Consider the following 24,653-nt stretch of genomic DNA (forward strand, 5'->3'; position numbering starts at 1 on the left):
TGAACAAAATACAATCTTTATTCCTTATATACAGTACATACAATGCAATACTACAAGGTTCTTCTACACATTCACTGATCTGAGTGTACCAGCCTTAAAACTCCCACCCAGGGGTCGAGAGACGGGCAAAACGGAAAGAAAAATCTAATTAAAACAACATTTCATCCGTCAAACATTGTTGCGTGGAAGATATTTACTCTAAATTAGCAAGTATTATTTGGCATTGTGGTTTTTTTTCTAACAAAAAGGTGCTTTTAATTCTTCTTTTTAACGTCACAAAGTAAAGCGTGATGAGCACTTCTAAATGTTGTCAAATCTTAAATAATTAGCATTTTAATGTTCTAATACAACTTCTGCTTTTCTCTGGTGTCCTTTTCACCAATCTGTTTCCATTGAGTGTGTTTCAGGGCAGCAGCAACTCGTATGACATCCTCCTCCAACAAAACATGAACGCAAAAAACCCTCCCAAATGTTAGGAGTATTATTCAAGCAACGTCTCCATAGTTACGGGTTCAACTTTCCTCATGATTCATTTAGAGAATCGAATGAGATGTGTCTGAGTAGCAGGACACCTCCCTGATGATGTATGAAATAAACGATATATCTCCAGTGTCAGTGAACACACCAGCAGGATGATTTAGATGTCAAAAATGTCTACTACAGTCCAAGTGTTTTGTTAAAGTTTCAATATGAATATTCTGAATTGGAAGCTGCAGAAAGCAAGAGAAGCTAATGGATGCATTTTCCATCCTATTCAGGTATTTGTGTAGAAAATGTTGAGTTCATGTCTGACTCTTAAAGAGGACCATAGCACTATTTTTTTGAGCCGTCATTTTTTTAACACTTTAGCTACTAGTCATGTGCTCTTAAAGGAATAGTTGGAATAATGTTAGGAAATTGCCGAGGACCAGGTGAGAAGATTGAGACTACCAAAAGTAAAAAATAGCCACTGATGTAGCTCCTTCAAAGCTCAATAATTAACCACGTAATGTAAAAATAGCATAAGGTGTGGCGTTAGAAAAAGTTTTCTTAAGTTATATGACGATCAAGTTCAGTTACCTAGTCTTGTTGTCACTGTGTTAATAAGTGATCGTTAGATTGCCTTTGGACTGAGCCAGGCTAAAGGTTTCCAGTTGTTATGCTAAGCTAACAGCTAGCGGTAGCCTCACACTTAGCATGCATGAAAAAGAGTAGTCTTGATCTTCTCTGTAAGCAAGCAAATGTCTGTTTACCAACCCCCTGATTTCCACGAAGCAGCAGAATATAATGTCACATTTGTCCGGAACGACCAGAAGCTAACGGTGGCTAATGTTACCTTCACTGTAGTTGGATATTTCAGTTCTTCCCATTATCACATAGGCTCACTTTAACTTTACTTTTTCCAAACTTAAATTTCACCTGCAAGACACCAGTATGCTCCTTCAGCTTCAACAAGTGCATAACAAAAGTTAAATAACTGTATTAAATGGGACTTATAAGTTCACTTGTGCGGACAAGTTGGCCGAGTAGAGTTTTAAATGCATCATTAAATAAGAAAAACATCTGTTTACCCAATTCAGTGGGGGATGAAAGGGAAATTAAACCCACAATGTCATCACACTAGGGAAGCTTTTTTTTTTTTTTTTTTTTTAAACAACTCAAAATGCCCTTTCCACTCTCAAACTGGCACCAGCACTTCATTTACAAACGCACACCGGCTGCTTTAATACCTCCCAATAAGTGAAATTAGGTTTGTTTGTGGACCCTGACTTTTTTGGTAAATAGGAACAAATAAAAAAATCCAGCACAGGTTGCGTCCAATGCCAAAAATCTTCAATATGTATATTTACATATCCTGTACAACCTTAGAATGAAGTCCATTAACTACTGAGGAAAATAAATGTTACTTTGCCTCGAGTCCTCTGTAGTATATATGCACATTTACCAACCAATTTGACAGGGGTAACAACCGAAAGGAATATAAAAAAGGTATATTTAGATATATATTAAATTCAATCTCATAGAATCATTCCTCTATTGTAACTACAACACTATTCAATTGTTTTTTTAGCCTCTGCATGGCTGACACGATCACAAATAGGGGGCATATGTTGCAGAAAACAAGCTTAACAGATAATCCAAATGAAGGTTTGGCGGGAGATGCTGAAATGTGACCGAAGGGACAGAAGAGTTGGGAAGCCACTTCCTGTTTCACGGTCACACACTTCTGCCTTCAAATCAATTAACAGCCAGTGGAGTTGAACTGGGAATCGACTTGAACACATCATCTCCGAAATATGTGGACACAGCTCAAAAGTTATTGAAAAAAATACCATAAAAAGATTGAAAACAAATGCGTGCAAATTCTCCTTTTTGGCCATTACCTTTCTGAGGCGGGAAAAGATTTTGCGTGCTCCAAGAAACCAGCAAAAAAAAAAAAAAAGGTATGGTGGGACATCGTGCGTTGAGACACACACACACACACACACCTCAGTGAGTTCTGCGAGTTTCCCTCACACCAGTGTTTGTAAAAGTGTGTGTTCTCGAGGCTCACCAGCAGGGGGCGCAGACTGACAGCAGCTCGATGACGATGATGATGATGACGATGATGATGATGATGATGAAATCTCACAGGAAGGTTCAGGAATAGAAAAATAAGTGGTCTCTGCCTCCTCCGGTGGGTGGGCGAGGTATTTGGGGTTAGAGCGTGATGAGGTCCACCAGGTTGCCCTTGGGAGGAGTCATGCTGTCGGGGAAGAAGTTGACGAGTGTGTCGAAGAGCTGCGTCCTCTGAGCGTACGTCTGGTCCACGTCTGAGAAACCTGAGAGAGAGGAGAGACGTTAAAGAATATTTTTACAATAAGACTACCCTTATAAAAAGGGTTTACGAATAGTTTGTCATTCTTTTATTAATTAGGTTGTGAACACTTTATACATCATTAATAAGCTTTTATAAGACATGAGATAAACAGGGCAACGGTGACCAGTCGCTTGCCAAATAGTGAGCCCACATTCATCAGTACTGCTAAGTCTTATATTGGCTACCTAGCATACTTCTTCATCAGCCAGCATCCTTCGTATCTGTTGTTCACTGAGTTGATTCTCGCCAAGTAGCCAATATAAGGCTTAGTCATCTTGCCAAATAGTGAGCCCACATGTATCTGTACTGCTCAGCCTTATTAGAAATGGTAGTAACTCATTAATAAATGGTGATTTGTTTAACACTTTACAATAAGGCTCCCTTTTGGCAACTATACATTTTAGTAACTCGTAAATAAATGGTCATAAGAGATGCCAAGAAACATCAAGATGGAAGGGGGGGGAATCAACTCGGTGAACAACAGATACCAAGGAAGCTGGCTGATGAAGAAGACGAAGTAAGCTAGGTAGCCAATATAAGGCTTAGCAGTACAGATAAATGTGGGTTCACTATTTTGCAAGGTAACTAAGCTACTTAGCTTACTTCATGTTCTTCAGAATTTTCTGGATAAGTACATTGATCTGTACTGCTAAGCCTTATATTGGCTACCTAGCTTACTTCATGTTCTTCATCAGCCAGCATCCTTGGTATCTGTTGTTCACTGAGTTGATTCTCGCCAAGTAGCCAATATAAGGCTTAGTCATCTTGCCAAATAGTGAGCCCACATGTATCTGTACTGCTCAGCCTTATTAGAAATGGTAGTAACTCATTAATAAATGGTGATTTGTTTAACACTTTACAATAAGGCTCCCTTTTGGCAACTATACATTTTAGTAACTCGTAAATAAATGGTCATAAGAGATGCCAAGAAACATCAAGATGGAAGGGGGGGGAATCAACTCGGTGAACAACAGATACCAAGGAAGCTGGCTGATGAAGAAGACGAAGTAAGCTAGGTAGCCAATATAAGGCTTAGCAGTACAGATAAATGTGGGTTCACTATTTTGCAAGGTAACTAAGCTACTTAGCTTACTTCATGTTCTTCAGAATTTTCTGGATAAGTACATTGATCTGTACTGCTAAGCCTTATATTGGCTACCTAGCTTACTTCATGTTCTTCATCAGCCAGCATCCTTGGTATCTGTTGTTCACTGAGTTGATTCTCGCTAAGTAGCCAATATAAGGCTTAGTCATCGTGCCAAATAGTGAGGCTACATTTATCTGTGCTGCTAAGCCTTATATTGGCTACTTAGCGAGAATCAACTCAGTAAACAACAGATACCAAGGATGCTGGCTGATGAAGAACACGAAGTAAGCTTGGTAGCCAATATAAGGCTTAGCAGTACAGATCAATGTACTTTGGTCTAGATATCCGTTGTGGACTCCCACGTGGTGTTTTTAATGAACACTTACCCAGTGGGATGAAATCAGAGCTGGACTTGAAGAGAGCCGAGGGCAGGAGCTGGAACTGAAGCCCGAAACACATTCATGATCAACAAACAGTCTTAGCAGGGACTGTAACCCCCAAAAAACGAATATTGAAATAACACTAAAGCATGTCTTTAATGCTGATCCAGTACCTCTTTGGTCTCGTCGGGGTCGGTGTGATCCACGGTGAGCGAGAGGTCGTTCTGCAGGTATTTCAGCGCGTTCAGGGGCTCCGATTGGGCTTTCTCCTCAAACCTGACCAATGAAAACACACCAATGGTAAACATCCAAAAACATTCATCTGATTGCATTTTGCTTATTATTTATCTAATATATCATTCCATCTAGTTGTATATAGACTCTTCTTGCACTATTTCTATCTTGTTTGTATTTACTTGTATAACTTGACTTTTATATTTCACCCAAATCATTTTGTTACGTTTTGGTACTCTTGACACCGGCACATTTCTGCAGACTCGCGCTACTTTCCTCGGCTTCAGGCCTCGCTGAGGAGAGGTAGGTGAAACGAGTGATGTCATAAATGTTTTATTCAATATGTTAATAGATTGTTTAATATAGGTTTATGTTGTACTTTGTTCAAGTCATACTTGTGTGCAGTTAATATTAGGGGTCTGGCCGATTATCGGGGCTGATATTCCGCATTTGACCGATTATCGGTATCGGACTTTTTTTTTTTAAATCAAATTGTCGATAAAACTTTGGCTCTGATGCGGCCGTTTCTCTGGCTGCAGTCACCACTCTCTGTACACGAGCAATGTCCCGCCCACAGCGCTATCTGATAGGCTATGACTGAAGTGTCAATCAACACTGAACATTTTCCAGGCGGGAGCCAGCCAGAGAGGCGGGACCTTCTCAGATTACAGGCAGGTGCGAAGAACGCAGACACAGACAGAGGCAAGCAGCAGCGCTGAGCGGCAGAGCCATACAAGTGTTTCGAAGGTGAATCAGTTGAAAGCCAAAATTCAATAAACATCCCAATCCCCTATGCTGAAGTTGCAAAAACACCACGATCTTATGATCCAATTCTATCAGTTTCCCAGTTGGGACGCGGGAAGTCAGTCAGAGTTGGGAGTTTAGATATTCTAGCGGAGCATGTGGGTGTTTCCCAATCTCTGTTTTCTTCCACTGAAGGTAACAATGTAAAAAGCTGGTGAAGAACATTTCCTGCTGTAATTATATTCTGCACAGCACAGATAATTGATCCTGGCTGGCAAGAAAGAAATCGTTTTATTTGATCACACAACACAACGCAGAGATAAATGTGACGTCAAACCAGACCGGTTACACTTGCACATCTCCAAACAGTCTCTTGCACTATTTTATCTGTTTTACTTGTTCTATATCTCATATATATATATATGTTGCACTGTTAGAGGAACCTGTGACCTAAGTTTCTCATTGCCATAACTACACTTTAATGTGCTAATGACAATAGGGAGGCTATGGCTTAGTGCAGGGGTTCCCAAAGTGGGGGTCGCGACCCCCGAGACCTCGAGTGGGGGTCGCGAGATGATTACAAAAAAAAAAAGAAAAATAAATAAAAATAAATAAATGATATAAAAAAAAAAAAAACATTTATATATATATATTTTTTTAAATTATTATTAATAATAAAGTTTGCATATACATTTTCAGGGGCGGACTAACCATTTGTATAATTTCCCCGCAACGAGGTTGTGACAGGGGGTCGCCAGTCTCTGGCAGTTATTTTGGGGGTCGCGGGCTGAAAAGTTTGGGAACCCCAGGCTTAGTGGATAGTGTGCTGGACTTCGAATCAACCCCACTGCAGTCAGCATGTCGTAGTGTCCCTGGGCAAGACACTTCACCCCAAATTGCGTCTAACAAATGACATGTAACAATACAGCCTTGAAACTTGACCTGCAGTTACAACAAGTAAACACTAGATGGCAACAAAGCAGGAAGAATCCCACAGCTCTAGAGTCATGTGAGGAAGTTGCTGCACCCCACCTGTATTTCCTGATCAGATATCTGCAGTGGCGCAGCAGATATTCCTTGGAGGGCCGACACAGTTTGAGGGACCAGAAGTCGTCCAGACGCATCTTAGGAGAACAAGACTTCCCGGGGTTTCCACCAAACAAGTAGTGCACCTGGATGCAGAAAATAAAAAGGAAATACACACCAATTAAAGCTAAAATCCACAACTACAATATAAGACGTAGATACATGTTATTGGGGTCTTTAGTTGAATTGGATCATGTGGGTTTTTTGGAGATAGGTACATTTTTTTATGAAAACAGCCGGATTTGTCAACCCTTTAGTTGCTTGTTTAAACATTTTATAAGAAATATTACAAAGTTTGGCAACATTTAGTATCTTTTACTAACACTGTTATGCATTCATGGCTTAATTTGCATCTTTCCTCGTGATCTTAAGGTTTGAAATCTGCTAATTTAAGAGACAAATGGGGTCGTCGTTCTCTCCAAACTTGTGACTTTATTTCTTCACAGCTTTGTTACGATTAATTAGTCATACAGACACTGATATAAAAAGAACCTCCATCTTCTGACGTTGTTTTCGAGGTGCTCGGAAACATTTTAGAAGTTGATTCCACAGAGTACAGCTCCGATAGAGAAGTAAAGCCAGATGTGAGAATAACCAGCTCAAGAGGAGACGTCGACGTGATGCATCATAAATACAGATGTTGAAAGCTGAGCTGATCAGCGTGTTACTATTCAAGTGTGTGAGCCCCAGCTGTGTGTGTGTGTGTGTGTGTGTGTGTGAGTGTGTGAGCCCCAGCTGTGTGTGTGTGTGTGTGTGTGTCTCAGCTGTGTGTGTGTGTGTGTGTGTGTCTCAGCTGTGTGTGTGTGTGTGTGTGTGTGTGTGTGTGTGTGTGTGTGTCTCAGCTGTGTGTGTGTGTGTGTGTGTGTGTGTGTGTGTGTGTGTGTGTGTGTGTGTGTGTGTGTGTGTGTGTGTGTGTGTGTGTGTGTGTGTGTGTGTCTAAGCTGTGTGTGTCTCTGTGTGTGTGTCTCAGCTGTGTGTGTGTGTGTCTCAGCTGTGTGTGTGTGTGTCTCAGCTGTGTGTGTGTGTGTCTCAGCTGTGTGTGTGTGTGTCTCAGCTGTGTGTGTGTGTGTGTCTCAGCTGTGTGTGTGTGTGTCTCAGCTGTGTGTGTGTGTGTGTCTCAGCTGTGTGTGTGTGTGTGTCTCAGCTGTGTATGTGTGTCTCAGCTGTGTGTGTGTGTCCCAGCTGTGTGTGTGTGTCCCAGCTGTGTGTGTGTGTCTCAGCTGTGTGTGTCAGCTTTGTGTGTGTTACCTTGTGCATCTCATCGTAGACCAGCTGGTGTGCAAAGCGTGGACACGGCTCCTCCTCCTGAAGAGCCTTGCTCGGGTTTTCTTTCACTGCCTGGTCGTTCTTATACACACAAGACCTGAACACACACACACACACACACACACACACACACACACACACACACACACACACACACACACACACACACACACACACACACACACACACACACACACACACACACACACACACACACACACACACACACACACACACACACACACACACACACACACACACACACACACACACACACACACACACAGAAGTAAAGAAGGGGAGGAAACTAATTGACATGTGTGACCAAAGACAAACACTTCACAAAAACAAATTCAGTTTGTTTCACACACTTCAGTACAGCTACTGAAATCAATGTACCGGAACTAAAGAGCTGCAGCGTTACAGCCTGAACACACACAGCGTTACCACACACACACGCAGCGTTACAGCCTGAACACACACACACTCAGCATTACAGCCTGAACACACACACACTCAGCATTACAGCCCGAACACACACACACGCCGCGTTACAGCCCGAACACACACACGCCGCGTTACAGCCCGAACCCACACACGCCGCGTTACACCCCACACACACACCGCGACACACACACACACACACACACACACACACACACACACACACACACACACACACACACACACACACACACACACACACACACACACACACACACACACACACACACACACACACACACACACACACACACACACACACACACACACACACACACACACACACACACACACACACACACACACACACACACACACCTTCAGGGGACATTACATTGACTTATCTGCATTTCCTGGAGACGTATCCTAACCTTAACCTAACCAAGTCTTCACCCTAAAATTAATGATTCCCCTTATGGGGACGTCCATTTTGTCCCCATAAGGGAGGTGAGTCCCCACACATGACTGTTCACGTGACTATACACACACACACACGTTTCGGAAACCATTGTAAACACACACACCAGTTGTTGCGGGCGATGTCGTAGATCCAGAAGGAGTTGCGTACGTTCTCCTCTCGCTTGTCTTTGTCCTTGCTGAGCCCCGACAGGACGTGGATCTCGTTGAGCTCGGGGTCGATGGTGGCCCTCTGCGTGAAGCCCGTCATCGGCACTGTGGTGCAAAAACAACGAGGGGTTAAACTGAAATATTCACTCCTCCAGCAGATCTGAGGCAGCTGACATAAGAACTTCCTATTTATACAGGTGTCTTTATTTAGGAGAGCGAAGGTTGTTATCCCCAGTGAAGACGTTTTTCATCGAAAGGCTCTCCGCCATCAAACACACATTGACTTTGACTGACTTCAAGCTGAACATTTGGTTGGATTTAACCTGTTCTGGAAACGATAACATCAATCTTTCTTCAGTAAATGTTGGGTAACACAGAGAAACGTGACGAGGCGCTTCTGAAATGCTGAGCCACGGCACACATCAACATGCATGAGTTATTATGAGACGCAGAGAAAGAGGGAACTGTTTGTGCTTTCTGCTTCCTTCCTGCCAAGACACATTCTGTTCCTTCTTGCTTTCTTTCACATTTTGAAATGTGTCTATTCCTCTCTGTCTGGCTCTGGGAGATCAGAGACTATTCATACTGCGTTGAAGGTGGATTTCAGATCTCAGTCTACTTTTCTATCCGGGAGAGGAAGTGTCTGACCTGGTCGTATCTTCTCTGACGTGGCGTTTATTAGACTCTGAACCCAGCAGCAGGAATACCAAGACTGTCATTTTCATATAGTGTGATGAGGACACAGGTTAGTTAAACAACACTCATGAGGACACAGGGCAGCTGCTCAGGGAAATGAGTTAGAGGAGAGCCTGAAATAAGCCCAAAAATGTACAGGACAAAATAATAAAATAACAAAATTATGAGTATTTGGGAAATGTATGAGAATATTTTTGTCAAACATGGGTTCCTCACATAAACAAGTGTTTAAAAAACTCAGAAAATGGGGCCGTAAGAACATGAAAAATGTTTACTCTGGATCTGGCTTACTGCTACGATTGCCATATTGATAAGTGTAGTTAGCATCTTTTATTTGTTGATGTTGTTTGTTAGCATGTAGCTGGTTGTCAAACATACAATAATATCAGGTGGGATTATTTTGGTAGATATCAAAAGGAAGCTTCGTGGTCCAGTTAACATTACAAAACTCCACCATGTTTGCTGTTAAAAAATGTTGCTATACTGATGCAAATGTGTCTTTCTGTAAATATAGACTGGTCTTCGCTGGAGGTGGTCTTTTAAAGTTGGTCTAATAATGAACCTTTTTGCGAGCCACTACCTTCACCTCTGGGTTTTTTCAGATAAATAAACCAAGCGTGTTTTTAAGAGTGACTATACAGGGTATATGCAGGAATCCTGAAGTCAGATGTAATCCCTTTTAAGACCTTCTTTAAGACCCTTTCCATACATTTTAAGACCTCATCGCCACTTTGGAGTTCTTACCGGTTACCTTGGCGACACACTTCACCTCACATTGACTATATACAGTATTGATTGTCCTTCCTCCTTATCTTCCAACCATTTGGACGCAAACTTGCATTTCCCCATAACGATGTTGCTTAGCAACCGGCGTAAACAGACCTCCGCGCTATCAAGCAGTGAGCGTGCGAAATCCTGTTCAGATGACCTCAAACCCAAAAGGATGCCATAAATAAACTACACAGAATCACACTACACACCTACGCAGTGATTACATTCAGGCAGACTGTAGAATACAACCTCTTTGGACCATTTATATACTTATTGAAAACAAGCTACAAAATGTAATACCTTGGAAAATGCCCTTTAATACTTTTTAATAGCCTTCATTTTCGCTACATTGATCTATCAACTTTTAATACTTTTTAAGACCCCGCGGATCCCCTGTTGTATAAAAGATATATTTTGTTCTTTCTTACCCATGCCCGAGTCTTTCTTGGTGCCGTCAGATATGATCTCTACGTGGTCTCCGTCCACATCGTAGCTGAAGAAGTCGTTGAGGTACGTCTTTGACCTCTGACCTCCAAACACGTACAGACAGCGGTTTCTCTGTTGGAGAAGGGAAAGATGATCAGGGAACAGAAATAACTCTGCACACTTGTGGAAATAGATGTAACATGTTCATACAAATGCACAACTTTTTACTGTGAGATCTTCTTTTAAAGGTCCCATGTCATGCTTTTCCGGTTATTACACGTCCCCTTGTGTGCTAGGAAGGTTTTTATGCATGTAAACGGTCAAATTGACAATAAAGTTGGCTTTGACTAAAAGGCCAGGTTATTCTCACAGAAATGGACAGTGTAACGAGACAGGTGTTAACTCACATGCACTATTTCTGCTTATGTGTGCTGCTTATTCTGCGGAAGTGTTACCGGATGTTGTCAAGTGTAACGTGGGAGTTACGTGTTGTATGCGTTATCGAAAGTGTGTCTACGACAGCTGTGACTCACGGTGTGGAAGAGCATGCAGTGTCCGATGCGGGACTGGACATCCTCCGGCCCGGCGTTACACGAGTCTTCCCTCAGGAGGCTCCACGTGGCGGCCTGGCAGTGGTACGCGTACAAGCCGCTGAACTGAGGCTCCGACGTGCGGCTGTCCTCGACACTGCCGTTACACGTCAGGATGCGACCGCCAAACGTGTAAATCATGTGCTTCTCCGAGTCCATGCACATCTGCAGGAAGGGGAAACAGGAAGTGTGAGAAGACTGCAAGTCCTTAGACCTTTACATCAAATAGAAAATCTGAAGAAAGCCCAGAGTTAATGGGGATTAATGGAGAGCTATGTCTTGTATGAAATGTTGCAGTATGTTCAATTAAAGAATCAAGATGGCGCTGCTATGGACAGTCTTGCACTAATGTATATTCTCAAAGATATTGAAGTGACTGTTATTTTGTATCTATTGATTGTTGTGCTTTTATTCATGTCTTAATGTGTGCACATGTGTCTTTGATTGTGTATATATAGGATATATATATATATATATATATTTCTATATATTGTTTTTGTGTTCGGGATTGTGGGAAACGGTATTTCGATCTCTCTGTCTGTACACACACAAACTGAAAGATTGACAATAAAGTTGACTTTGAAAACGCAGAGAAGCAGCATTTAATACCAGGGCCGGCCCTCGGCATAGGCAGTATAGGCGAATGCTAAGGGCGTAACATAGGGGGTGCCGAAAATTGGGGAGAAAAAAAAAAAAAAAAAGTTAGAAATTGAAAAAAAATAATGTTTTATTTCATAACACAATTTCTCGATTTTGGATCAACAAAATACATCTTATTATCTTATACTAACAGAACTACGCATATATTGCATACAGCGCCCATAAACTATGGCACATAGTTGGGGGGGGGGCACCAGCTAAAATCTTGCCTTGGGCAGCAAATTGGTCAGGGCCGGCCCTTTTTCATACGGTGCCTGAACGCATCACACAGACAAGGCTGCTGCTCACACCTCCTTTGTAGACTCCCTGTGCAGTGAAATGTCTTCAAACAGATATTTAAATGAATTCAAAGAGCTGTAAGACATCTTCTTTGTGTCCTACCTGGTGGTCAAACACCAGCTTGGGCCCTCCATCAGCGGACGTGTCCTCGCTGAGCAGCGTCCAGGTGTTGGCGTCGATGTCGTAGCGGTAGAAGTCGCTCTTCAGAGACTTGCTGTTCCTCACGCTGGAGTCCAGGTAGCGGCCCAGAGTGTAGATCTGACGTCTCTGCGAGTCGATGCACATCTTGTGGCACGAACGAGCACTCGGACCACTCTGATTGGTTCACAAGAGACAACACATGCAGAGCTGCGGTTTTAAAATGTTTTAAGAGCCGCGTTCACACTGGAGTACTTTTCCCACTTTAGTTCCGAAATGTCGCGTTCACACCAAAAAGAGCCGGAACTAAAATGAGTTCATGAGAACCTTTTTACCCCCTTTTCCGTCCCGCTAGAGAGCAGGGACTCTCATGCGGCTCTCTTGTGAGAAATTCTGATCGGCTGGGCGGATTGCAAACCACGCCCCGTAAAACAAACAAAAAAGTGTCGTGAAGCCACCATTTTATTAGCATTAGCCCAGCGCACAAACCGAGAGAGACTAACTTATGGCAACACAAAATAAAACATGGGAGCGGTGGAGATGAGGAGGTGTCGGCGTTCTGGCGATTTACTCGGAAGGCTTCAGTAGAAGCTGCTGGGAGTCCCAGCAGCTTCTACTGAAGCCAGTCCCCAACAACCGGGGACTTCCGGCCGGGGACTTCGGGTGGCAGTATACGCCGTGAAGTTGTTTGCGGCCTGCCAGTAAACCCAAAGCAGAAGAAGAAGAAGTGACGTCAGCGGCTTCATTTGCCTAATCCACCCCCAGGGACTTATTCCGGTGTGAACGCGATCTGTACTTAGTTCATCAGAACTAAAGAGTTCTCATGAACTAATTTCTCATGAACCTTTGAAGTACTGCGGCGTGAATGCGCCTAATATGTGTCTTAAAGTGTATTCATGAGCAGTGGAGAAGTTTAAAGAGGAGACTGAAAGAATTGTTTCCAAATATTAAAGTATTAAATATTCATTAGTGTCTTTCCTCATCTGAGATTTGACAAAGTGTTCCCTCTCACCTCCTTCTCGGTGTCTCTGGAGATGCAGACCCACTGGTTCTCCTGAACGCTGTACGCCCAGAAGTCAGCGAGGTCCTGAGTGCCGTCCCAGCCTCCAAACAGGTAAACGGTTTCTGAGGGAGACAGACAAGAAAGTAGACAAAACATGAACCCAACTCTTCATCCTTTCATTCTGCTTTAGAAAACATAGCACTGCCTGTATGGAAGTCAATCAATCTTTTTTTTTTTACTTAACCTTTTATGCTATTTTATATCAGAAATATTTTGGACTGTTTATTTCTTCTATCTTAAATGCCTCTTATGTACATTGCCTTGTTTTTTTATGCTGCTGCAACACAAACATTTCCCAGTACTTTCCATCCATCCATCCATCTATCTATCTATCTATCCATCCATCCATCTATCTATCCATCTATCCATCTATCTACCCATCCATCGATCCATCCATCTATCTATCCATCCATCTATCCATCCACCTATCTATCTACCCATCCATCGATCCATCCATCCATCTATCTATCATCTATCTATCCATCCATCTACCCATCCATCCATCTATCTATCCATCTATCCATCTATCTACCCACCCATCTATCTATCCATCCATCCATCCATCCATCCATCTATCCATCTATCTACCTACCTATCCATCCATCCATCCATCTATCTATCCATCTATCTACCTACCTATCCATCTATCTACCTACCCATCCATCCATCTACCCATCCATCTACCCATCCATCTACCCATCCATCTATCCATCCATCTATCTATCCATCCATCTATCCATCCATCTATCCATCCATCTATCCACCCATCCATCTACCTACCCATCCATCCATCTATCCATCCATCCATCCATCTACCCATCCATCCATCCATCTACCCATCTATCCATCCATCCATCTGCTCCTTCTGATTTTGACATTTAAAAAAAAAGCCATTGAATTTCTAGCAACAAATAATTATGCGTTGATATTATTTATGTGAATGTTTTGGCCTCATTAGCCAATTCAGAATCATAACTTATCAAATAAATCAATATAAATATTCAAGTTGCTCAAATCTGATTGGCCAAATTCAGTAAAAAAAAAAAGAAAAGATCTTTAAAATGTGGATTAAACATCCGGGAACTCAAGGAAAAGCAATTGATTCTAGATCAAGTCAAACCAACATCGATCTAACACATTTGGGAACTGTGACAAGGATGTATAAGACCACATAATATTTGATTTACGATGATACACTACTACATTCCCTACAAAACAAACTGCTAAATCAAAAACACAGAAGCCACTGTGTAAGTCAGAGGGATGAAATAACTTCTTCCAGCTCTGACGTTGCAAACATCTCTCTCACAATGCAGGCCTTTGTTTTTAGATCGCCAGCAGGAAAGCACAGAAAATACAACATCGGCTGATACGAAAAACAAAAGTGTGTCTCAGTCAGAAAGAGAGTCTTCACAGGATCTTAAAAAGGAGATTACTTCAGGACTTTTTCCTTTTAGAAAGGGCTGAAGGTCGGGGAGGGTGCTTGATTAGATTAAACAGTGATAGAGTTTCTGAGTGTGCGTAGGAGGATATGAGTCAGAGAGCTTCGGTTAAAAAGCAGAGTCATAACAATGGCTGCCTGGGTCTCACCCAAGCCCCCAGGAAGTGCTCTGGACTCTGAGGAAAATATTTGTTGTGTCCAAACGGCGATACTGCAATCTCTGTATCAGTCCGTGACGTCACTGGGCCCAGATAGACTTTTTCCCCATTGACTAACATTGGGAAAGAGACGTCTGTAAATCAGCGGATAATTGTTTTTTAACTAAATACACGACCAAGTATGAACTGTTTTATAGCCCTTATTCGAATCATTAAGTCCTTAAAGTTGTAAAATGCGCTAAAAGCCGAATTCTGATTTATTTTCTCTCTCCATTCATTCTACTGAGTCGAGAGTGGGAGCTCGGGGGGCGGGGCTTAAAGGGCGCATGCTCTTGTGAGCACACATACGGGTTCTTCTGCTCTGACAGCCAGGCATGCTGGGTAATCTGTGACGTTTCACTCTCAAAGATATCAGGCCATTTTTTCCTCATGAGCCAATGAGCAGCTCTCAAAGGAAAGAACGAGGCCCCGCCTCCCACACTGTATCCAGTTCTTATTAAACATCCATGGGTCTCACCAGTCTGGACGTCGATAACCATTTGATGTCCTCCCCTCATCCCGGGCCTGTTGTCGTCTCCGTCACCTGTAGAGAGAAGAGGAAGGAGGAGGTGGAGCATGAGGAAGATGAGGAAGAATGATCATGTAGAAGAGGTGGAGTGAGCAGAGGACAGGAGGGAGTTTTAGCTACAAGGCCACTGAGACGTCACATGCGGAAATGTGATTGGGAGTATTTCCCCACTTGAGTAGATGGTCTCACTCGTCATGTCGTCTCGGTTGATTTCTTGGGTACCTTTGTTACATTTGGGGATGATCTGACTCCACCGGGGCTTGTACTCCTGCTGGCTGATGTACTGGTTAAACAGCCCGTCTAGAAAAAGGAGAAAAAGAGAATCAAATAAAGCAAAATGTACGGTTAATGCAAGCAGAAACTGATACTTTATTGTGAGGTCAAGTCTGAAATGTTTCTTGCATCACAGCAGCTCCATTTGCAACATCAAACAAGAAAAAAAACATTGCCATAAGTTAGTCTCTCTCGGTTTGTGCGCTGGGCTAATGCGAGCAAATAAAATGGCGGCTTCACAAAACCTTTTCAGAGTTTTACGGGGCGTGGTTTGCAATCCGACCAGCCAATCAGAAATGGGAACCTTTTTCTCCCATGAAAGTACCTGCTCTCTATTAGGGACTGAAAAGGGGGTGAAAAGGTTCTCATGAACTAAGTTCTAGTTCTGGATTCTTTTGGTGTGAACGCACATTTTCGGAACTATATCGGAACTATACTGGGAAAAGTACTCCGGTGTGAAAGCACCTTATGGTATTATGATTCTGCTTCTCAAAAAAGGGCTGAACTGCAATCTTTTAGCTTGAGATGTTCAACTGGTGGAGCTTTTTGATTTTAAAGCAGTAGAGAAACACATGCACCATGTAGTATTGCAAAACTGTAGAACAGTCAGAATCACAGATGTAAAAAACAGGAGAAGAATTTGTGTACTCGCCCCGAAAGACCTAAGGCAGCGGAAAAATGAATTATTTCTGTTGGAGCCAAACAAAGATTTATGTTATTTAGTAATTAAACATTTATTTTCTTGCTGTTCTTTGTTTACATTTAATTACTCAATACTTATCGTTATAATTTGAGTTTAAGTCATTCTTAATGCTTATTTAGAAGGCACTTTAGGCACCTGGTGATTATGCGGAAACACAGGAAAGCCGAGAGTTGAATCCATTGTTTTTTATGTATTGTATTTTTGGGATACAATTAAATAAATGCACAGAAGATATTGTTGCCTGGACACTGAACATTTTTCCTGCGTAAGATTTGCTTACTGGTGCCCAAGCAGCAGCGTTTTGAGTAAAATTGTCTTGTTATTTCTTTATTTCGCAAAAAAGTCATCTTGACTCTAGATCAGGGGTCGGCAACCCCTGGCACGCGTGCCAGCATTGGCACGCGGCACCGTAACCAGTGGCACACTAGGAATAAGTGGAATAAGTGTGCAAAATATTTAAATTGTATTTTCGGATCCTGAACGAGACCGCCGCCAGAGCGCGTCTGCCGTTACCTGCAGAAGGAAGCCATGCACGCAACGCAGCCCCGCTCTCTTTATCTCCAGGTGACATTCTGCTGCTTTCCTCCGTGGTGCAGTGCTGATCGTTTCAACACGGAGGAAAGCACTTCACAAATTGCAGTACCCATAAGGAGCTGTACAAATGCCGCAGTTTTTGCGTGGCTGTGTCTTTAGTTGAAAGCCCAGTGGCGATCGGCTCATCTCTCATTGAAATAATATGCTACAAAGAGGGCGGACTGGCCATCTGTGTTGAACTTTCCTGTCGGCTCCCAGACCGTAGTCGAGGAGGGCAGAAGCAACAAGCTTCAGGTTCAATAACCAACTTTAGCTTAAATGACTGGAGAGAGGCGAGCTCTTCTTGGGAGGCCGTTGCATTTATTTAGCGGTTCTTCTGTTTCACAAAATACATCACAGACCTCTGTTTTTCTGCTTCCCCGTTTCACTTCAAGAAACACGCTCGCTCACTGTCGCTCTACCATCCACAAACACATGCACAAGCCACACCCCTCTCTCTCTATCTCTATCTCTCTCTCTTAAAGGGACAGCGATCTCATCTCACTCTGCATGACCCGACGCGCCCCTAATATCATAACATGTGTGCTCTGGAGAATCACAGAACGGACGATCGTCCTTATTATTATGCCGTTTAAACCAATTACTTAAAGTTGTTTGTTCAATTCGGCATCGTGTATGTTGCGACACTGCTTCCCCACAGCAAGGCTCCCCCGCCCTCCTGCGGATAGTTGACGAGCGTTAAGCTCCTCAACCCCCCCCCCGTTGATAATTCTCGATAGTTGGCACGCTGATAACAATTTTTTTTTTAAATGGCACTTCATATCATAAAGGTTGCCGACCCCTGCTCTAGATCCATCAGGTGTTACCTCCCACAGCTTTGTCGATGAGCTCCTCACAATCGTCGAAGTCTCCCTGCAGCACCAGGCGGTCGTGCAGGTAAGTTAGCATGGGATGCTCCAGCTCTATCCGGGTCTTCTTCTGCAGCGACTCAAAGGCCTCGGTGTAGTTATGCTGTCGGAAATGCTTCAGGCAAAGGCGGATGGCTTCCTGTTCTCTGTACTGCGAGGGAACAATGGAGGAAACACATTAATGCAGATATAGAAAGAACGATTAGCAGCAGACTCCCTTGAAATGTTTCAAAGCAAATTAAAAACCTATCTTTTTAATTTGGGTTAACTGTTAGCTTTACGTCAAGGGGATTTCATTAGGATCACTGTTGATGTTTTATCTTGTTCTGTATTTATTTTAATATTGTTGTTATATTGTTGTTATGTTTTCTGTCTTTGTGCTATACAAATAAAGTGTATTATTATTTGCATGGAGAAGTTCACTCAGAGGTGACAAGACATACATTTAAACTCAGGTGACACTAAATGACATTACAAGCTTTTACTTTTTAGATGCATTTACTTCTTCTTTATCAAGTATATCCTGGTTTAAAAATGCTAAGTTTGTTTTTAGGCTAACAGGAAAATATTAATGCTGAGTTTTCAGACTTGGGTGGTGTCGCGCTTCTTCATCTCAGTTATTAACGTGGTGAGTATAATGTCATTATTACCACGAGGAAGGCGGGACAATACTTTAAAAATAATAAAATATATCCATTAAGACAGCACGGATGAATTTAAGAAGTGTGGCTTTTTTTTATTTTGCTAAATTAAAAGAACAACCTTCCTATTCAGTAAATAAGGCATCAAAAAATACACTAAACAAAGCCTAAAAAATGCAACTCAGTGTCAAAAAAACCTCTTTAATTATCGCCGTTAAGCTGTTTGTTGGATGTGGGATTTTTTTTAAAAAGAAACAAAAATGTATTGGGTAAATAAATGACATCAAGCAATGGGATTGAAAATGGAAATTGTTAAACATGACAGGTTAAATGACTTTTTCCCATTAATGTGTTACTGCGGAGTCTTTGTGTGACTTTCATTAACACTGCCTGCTTTAGGTGGGAATTCAGCTACAATTAAAATGTAGAAAAACTTGACAAATCCAATTTTTTCACACGAGTTCGATGAAAGGAAACTGGTGTGATTGCACCAGAGATGATACAAGTCAAAGTAAAGAGGCTTTGAAATGTACTTCAGTAAAAAGTACCCATAACTAGCAGCTGTTTTAAAGAGTACCTGACCTCCCTTTATATTAATAGAACAATAATGTCATTGTTAGCTAATGAATGTTTCCATGCTGAACAACGGCAACATGACAACGTTTCCATTGGTCCCTCTTCTTTAGAGAAGACCAGGAAATGATGGATACACGGATCGTGTTCAAATCAATAGGCACGCAATGACTCTAAATAATAATGATCACGCCACCAAACACACATTCAGACTAAAGGAACCAGCCTGTTTGGAACATGAGAGAAGTAGAAAGTACAGGTATTTGTGTTCAACATGTGAGAAGTAGAAAGTACAGGTATTTGTGTTCAACATGTAAGAAGTAGAAAGTACAGGTATTTGTGTTCAACATGTAAGAAGTAGAAAGTACAGGTATTTGTGTTCAACATGTAAGAAGTAGAAAGTTCAGGTATTTGTGTTCAACATGTAAGAAGTAGAAAGTACAGGTATTTGTGTTCAACATGTGAGAAGTAGAAAGTACAGGTATTTGTGTTCAACATGTAAGAAGTAGAAAGTTCAGGTATTTGTGTTCAACATGTGAGAAGTAGAAAGTACAGGTATTTGTGTTCAACATGTAAGAAGTAGAAAGTTCAGGTATTTGTGTTCAACATGTAAGAAGTAGAAAGTACAGGTATTTGTGTTCAACATGTAAGAAGTAGAAAGTTCAGGTATTTGTGTTCAACATGTAAGAAGTAGAAAGTTCAGGTATTTGTGTTCAACATGTGAGAAGTAGAAAGTTCAGGTATTTGTGTTCAACATGTAAGAAGTAGAAAGTACAGGTATTTGTGTTCAACATGTAAGAAGTAGAAAGTTCAGGTATTTGTGTTCAACATGTAAGAAGTAGAAAGTACAGGTATTTGTGTTCAACATGTGAGAAGTAGAAAGTTCAGGTATTTGTGTTCAACATGTAAGAAGTAGAAAGTAAAAAGTCGTCAGAAAAATAAGTAGTGGAGTAAAGTACTGATACCAGAAACATGTACTTAAGTACAGTAACAAAGTATTTGTACTCCACTACTTCCCACCTCTGTATTGCATCCTTCGTAAGCCTGCTCAAGGACATTTGTGTTGTTCAGGGAGAGCTCGGAGGCAGCTTTTCTTATTAAGTTTGTTTCTCTCGCCACCTGATTAATTCATCCAATTACAGAATCCCGCCCGCTGAATCTTTAATCCACTTCTCAAGTCTCTAACCTCGAGGCTATCGTCGTTTTCTCACCTTGCTGTACCAGTTGAGGCAGGGCTGCACCACGTCAGGATCTTCAATACCGTGCAGCTCAATGTACCAGATGCTGAAATTAAAACTAGGACCCCAAGACATCAGAGGCACTGTGAGCAAGAGAAGAAGAAGTGTCAAAATAGAGACATATTCACCATGTATAAGAGCAATAGAATCCACATCTGCTCTCACCTATTTTGACAAATCTGCAGGGAAACATCTGCTCATCAATCTTGTGCTTTAAGGTGAACGTTTCCTTATTGTAGTCATTCTTAAGGCCACTGGAAGAGAAAGAATAAAATAATCGAAACAAGCAGCTTTTTACTGGGATGCTATTAGGGCTGCTCGATTATGGCAAAAATCATAATCTCGATTATTTGGGTCAATAATTGATATCACGATTATTAAAAACGATTATCCATTTACTTTGAAAACATCAATTTATTGGAGAAATTTATTTTGAACAGTTGATTACCCTGAACTTTAAGTATAATTGAACTGAAAAAAAAAAAAAAAAAATTAAATAAAAAAAAAAAAAAAAAAAAAAAGTAATAATAATAATTAAAAATTAATCGCTTTATTTCAATTAAGTTGTTTTCGTAATCGTTGCAAACCATAATCGTAATTGCGATTACAATACGATTAATTGAGCAGCCCTAGATGCTATGCAGTATTCTATAGCAATCCAGTTATACAACAAATATCCGTCTGAACTATCAGGTATAAACAGAGCATTTGAAAGCAGCATTTAGCAGCAACATGGACTTACAGATCAGATCAACAAAGAATAGCTTAGTCATTTCTAAATGCTTTCCTACACAACAGCTCTTCCAGGAATCTGTGATCCTGTAATCACAAGTACGTTGATCAAAGTATTACAGTACATTTTGGATTGCTTAAAGTATTTCCAGAACATACGAACTGTAGTCTTTACTCTTCTCTCCGGTCCATCTACAGCAGGTGGGGCCCGTCCATTATGTTTCATAAACCAATATTTTAAAAAGTCATTACAGGCTAATGTGAGTGAGAATCAATATTAGCCTTTTTCCCCATTGTTGTCCATCCCACATCTGAACTCTACTCCGCTATCAAACAGCGTATACAGAAGGCTGATGGTGACGTCTCTCCAGTCACGTATATACAAATGTTCCAGTTTGAATATTAGTAGGACAATTCAAAGCAGAAGCAATAATAAACCTGTCATCGTGTCGTTAAGTTCCTGCAATGGAAAATGGCTATAAAAAGGTCAATATTGTTGCTGATGACAATCCGGTGGTTTCAGCCATGCTATTAGACAAGGTCAATACATTCAAACTAGACAGCAATGACTCAACTTCCTTGCAGATGTATTAGTGCGTAGGTTGTCTATTACACCAACAAGTTTCAAACTAATCCACTTTGTCTCACACTAAAAAGGTACAAATGGCTCTAATTTTCCCACCGAAGCAGCTTCAATTCTGCGTAACAATGACACGCAAACACAGTTGTACTTACGCAAGCATTGACACCTCACCTGGACAAAAGCTCTGTCATGTTTTCTTCACTCATCCCACCAAACACTTTAAACTTCTTCAAGTTGCACACGTGAGTCTTCTCATATTTTCCAAAAGTGATGCTCTGAACAATTGCCGGCCTTTCCAATTTCAGGATTAAAAACTGCAGGGAAAGAGAGAGAGAGAAAGGAGGGAGGGAGAAGATATGAAGTGAACGGTGAAGTAAATCCGACGACAGCAGGGTCAATCTACTGCGTCAGGTAAGTGGCAAATCATATGCAGTCTGAGGCCAATCCTCATGTCAGCGGCGCTCTAACAAGCCGGGACATCCAGTGATAAATCAACAGTCGCAATTAGACCAGAACGAGAGGAGAGACCATTGATAAACGGTCACTGGTAGCAGGCATTTAACAAAGCACATGTTTTTAACATTCTCTCATTAAAGACAGATATTCTATCCACTCAATTCCTGCTGAATTCTTTCACATGAATTTCAATCTCCACCTTTTAAATCATTAGAAACTCTCCTGCCAGGCTTTGATCTGGTTCTTTGGGCCCAGTTTGTCACGATTCAACATGTGATGGTAGAGCCTGGTCTCACATTAAAACTCCCCAAACTAAATGTCTGTAACAAAATATGTACAGATCCTTTGAACTGGTTAACCGTTGTTTTCGAAAGGCTTCATTTCCTTCCAATTTAACCTCAAACTCTGCCAGACACAACACTACTTAAGAGCTCAAGAGACGTTATGGTAAAACTACTTTTTTGTTGTATGAAGAATGAAAACAAACCTGAAGACTCATCAGTAACATATTACTAAATACTTTGTTTCCTAAAAAACAATGCTTTAATAACACCATTTAAATTACGGTCCCACAGGCACACTAATTGATGACATTATTTTGCGAATGATCAGAAATCGACATAGCGATAACTAATTTGATTTCTTAAAATTGCTTTTCCTCTTGCATCATCAAGTCTAGTGTCACATACGGTGCTTTGTATACTCACTTTGAATATCAGCTCTGATCTTTGTTGTCATACCATTTGAATTGAGTTAGCAGCCCATGTGAACTTAAATCAAAACACATTTCCTAAAAAGGTCAACTAGCGGCCAACTTAACCAGAGCTGAGCTTCTTAAGAAACTGATACTGATAATATCAACCACCTACAATATAAACAAACATGGCTCCCTAAATTGGACAATGTGTTCTTAATGCACACTGTAAATCCACACGTCTAGCTTCACCTGGCAGAGAGGGGTCAATTGAACAAGAGAGAGTTCATGTAAATAGCAGACGACCTACCTGTGGAGGGTAGTTGCTCTCAGACGACCACCTGGAAGACTGATCATTAGGTTTGTCCACCAAGATATTCCTAAGAAACAACCAAAGAGAAGTGTAGAGTATTTTAATTCCTGTCACAGTTATGATCCAGGAATCACATTTCATTATGGGGCAGAAAGGGAAGATGTACGTGTGTTTGTATTGACTTGCAGTAACTATAAAGGAAGTTATATAAATAGTACTTATGAAGGCCTGATATAACTCTATAATTACATTGCTGCAGTACTTTGGTCTATTAGAACATTTTAATTGTCCAGAATACATTATATTGTGTTTCCTTTGTGGTATTTTGTGTCTTTTCTACTGTGGATATCTTTATATTTGCAGTTTATTTTATATGGTATTATGTTTATACTTTATTCCACCTTTTAAATACTTTAACGCACTGCTGTTGTAACAAAATAATTTACTAATTTGGTATCAATAAAGTATCCATCTGTCTGTCTATCTATCTAGATCAAATTAACATCAGCTAAAGCTAGCCTGTATCTGATTGAGTGCTGAACCAGTAACATATATACACATTTTCATTTTAAATTCAGTATCTAATAAGAGTGTTTTGTTTAACTTCCAGTAATCCCTAACACATGTCTGATTGGTCCCATATTGACATGCTGAACCAGCAACAGGCACATGATGGGAAACTATGCGGGACATATTATACATGTTAACATTTTGAGTGTTTATCTGTTCATATCATCTTTAAAATGTGACCTTTCAATTGATAACACAATGTGCCTTTAGCCGGTAAACAAAGTCATTAGCTGTTGATGCTAAAGCAAAGCTATATTTGTTCAGATAGCTAGTTGATGCTAACTGCTAGCTCATAAGCTAACGTGGACGCTCGTTTTTGACATACTAGGGTGTCGGACTGAACATAGCTTAACCAAACTTTAAAAAAGGAGAGTTTTTAGACAAGTACCTAATGTTAGCTTAGCTTTTCTGTGTGAAACTGTGAAGAAACTGCTGAATAAGTGGCAAGAAAGGCTCCAAAACAAGCTATAATCGAGAAAATTGACGTAAACAAAGAACCCTGGCGGTTCAAAAGAGACAAACTCCTATTAATTGAAAGATGTAATTGACAGTGATGAATACCTATACATTCAAACAAAGCTAAAGTGAACATACAACCCATTATAATCTACTGTTTACAACAAACTGGCGATAGATTATCAATACTAAAACGCCCCTAGTGATGCTAAAAATGCTAATGCTAGTTAGCTCAGACGGCAGACGAGCTAGGCCGGTGGGGCCCTGCTGGAACAAACAATGCTGCATTGAAGCGATAAAAATACCACTTTTGAACACAAAATGATGTGCATACGCCGGGGCCAACTAGCCTGTTTATTACTCACTCTGGTAAATATGTAGAGGAGTACGAGCTCCATTTAAAAACGCCGAAAGTGAGGACTCTGCTCTCTGGAACCACAGCCATCTTGTTGCAGAAAATAACAAGCAGACAGCGCGAGGCA

General features: G+C 41.1%; 1 protein-coding gene across 4 annotated transcripts; it reads right to left on the reverse strand.

Annotated features, from left to right (window-relative positions):
- mkln1 (muskelin 1, intracellular mediator containing kelch motifs) lies at positions 1-24,653 on the reverse strand. 4 transcript variants are annotated; one of them, XM_079656581.1, is made up of 18 exons: positions 24,537-24,653; positions 23,143-23,212; positions 21,854-21,996; positions 20,533-20,621; positions 20,341-20,450; positions 17,874-18,066; positions 15,720-15,797; positions 15,447-15,512; positions 13,280-13,392; positions 12,232-12,444; positions 11,134-11,355; positions 10,603-10,732; positions 8,665-8,812; positions 7,619-7,733; positions 6,317-6,456; positions 4,480-4,582; positions 4,313-4,367; positions 1-2,801 (listed from the first exon to the last, which is right to left on the reverse strand). In XM_079656581.1, the coding sequence occupies exons 1-18, from the start codon at positions 24,614-24,616 to the stop codon at positions 2,680-2,682; spliced, it is 2,190 nt and encodes a 729-aa protein (XP_079512707.1). In that variant the 5' UTR covers positions 24,617-24,653; the 3' UTR covers positions 1-2,679. The 4 variants fall into 4 exon arrangements, with proteins under 4 accessions (XP_079512707.1, XP_079512706.1, XP_079512705.1 ...); XM_079656580.1 differs by having other exon boundaries at positions 15,687-15,797; XM_079656579.1 differs by having other exon boundaries at positions 15,669-15,797.

The sequence above is a fragment of the Notothenia rossii genome (assembly GCF_949606895.1).
Source record: "Notothenia rossii genome assembly, chromosome: 10".
NCBI lineage: Eukaryota > Metazoa > Chordata > Actinopteri > Perciformes > Nototheniidae > Notothenia > Notothenia rossii.

What these genes read in the sequence shown, in the direction of transcription:
- mkln1 (XM_079656579.1), bottom strand. Translation starts at nt 24,616, where the DNA reads ATGGCTGTGGTTCCAGAGAGCAGAGTCCTCACTTTCGGCGTTTTTAAA. An exon ending in AGCTGGTGTTTGACCACCAG is followed by an intron (nt 11,356 to 12,231) that starts GTAGGACACAAA and finishes CCCTTCCTGCAG; the next exon opens with ATGTGCATGGACTCGGAGAA. An exon ending in ACCCCGACGAGACCAAAGAG is followed by an intron (nt 4,368 to 4,479) that starts GTACTGGATCAG and finishes TTCGGGCTTCAG; the next exon opens with TTCCAGCTCCTGCCCTCGGC.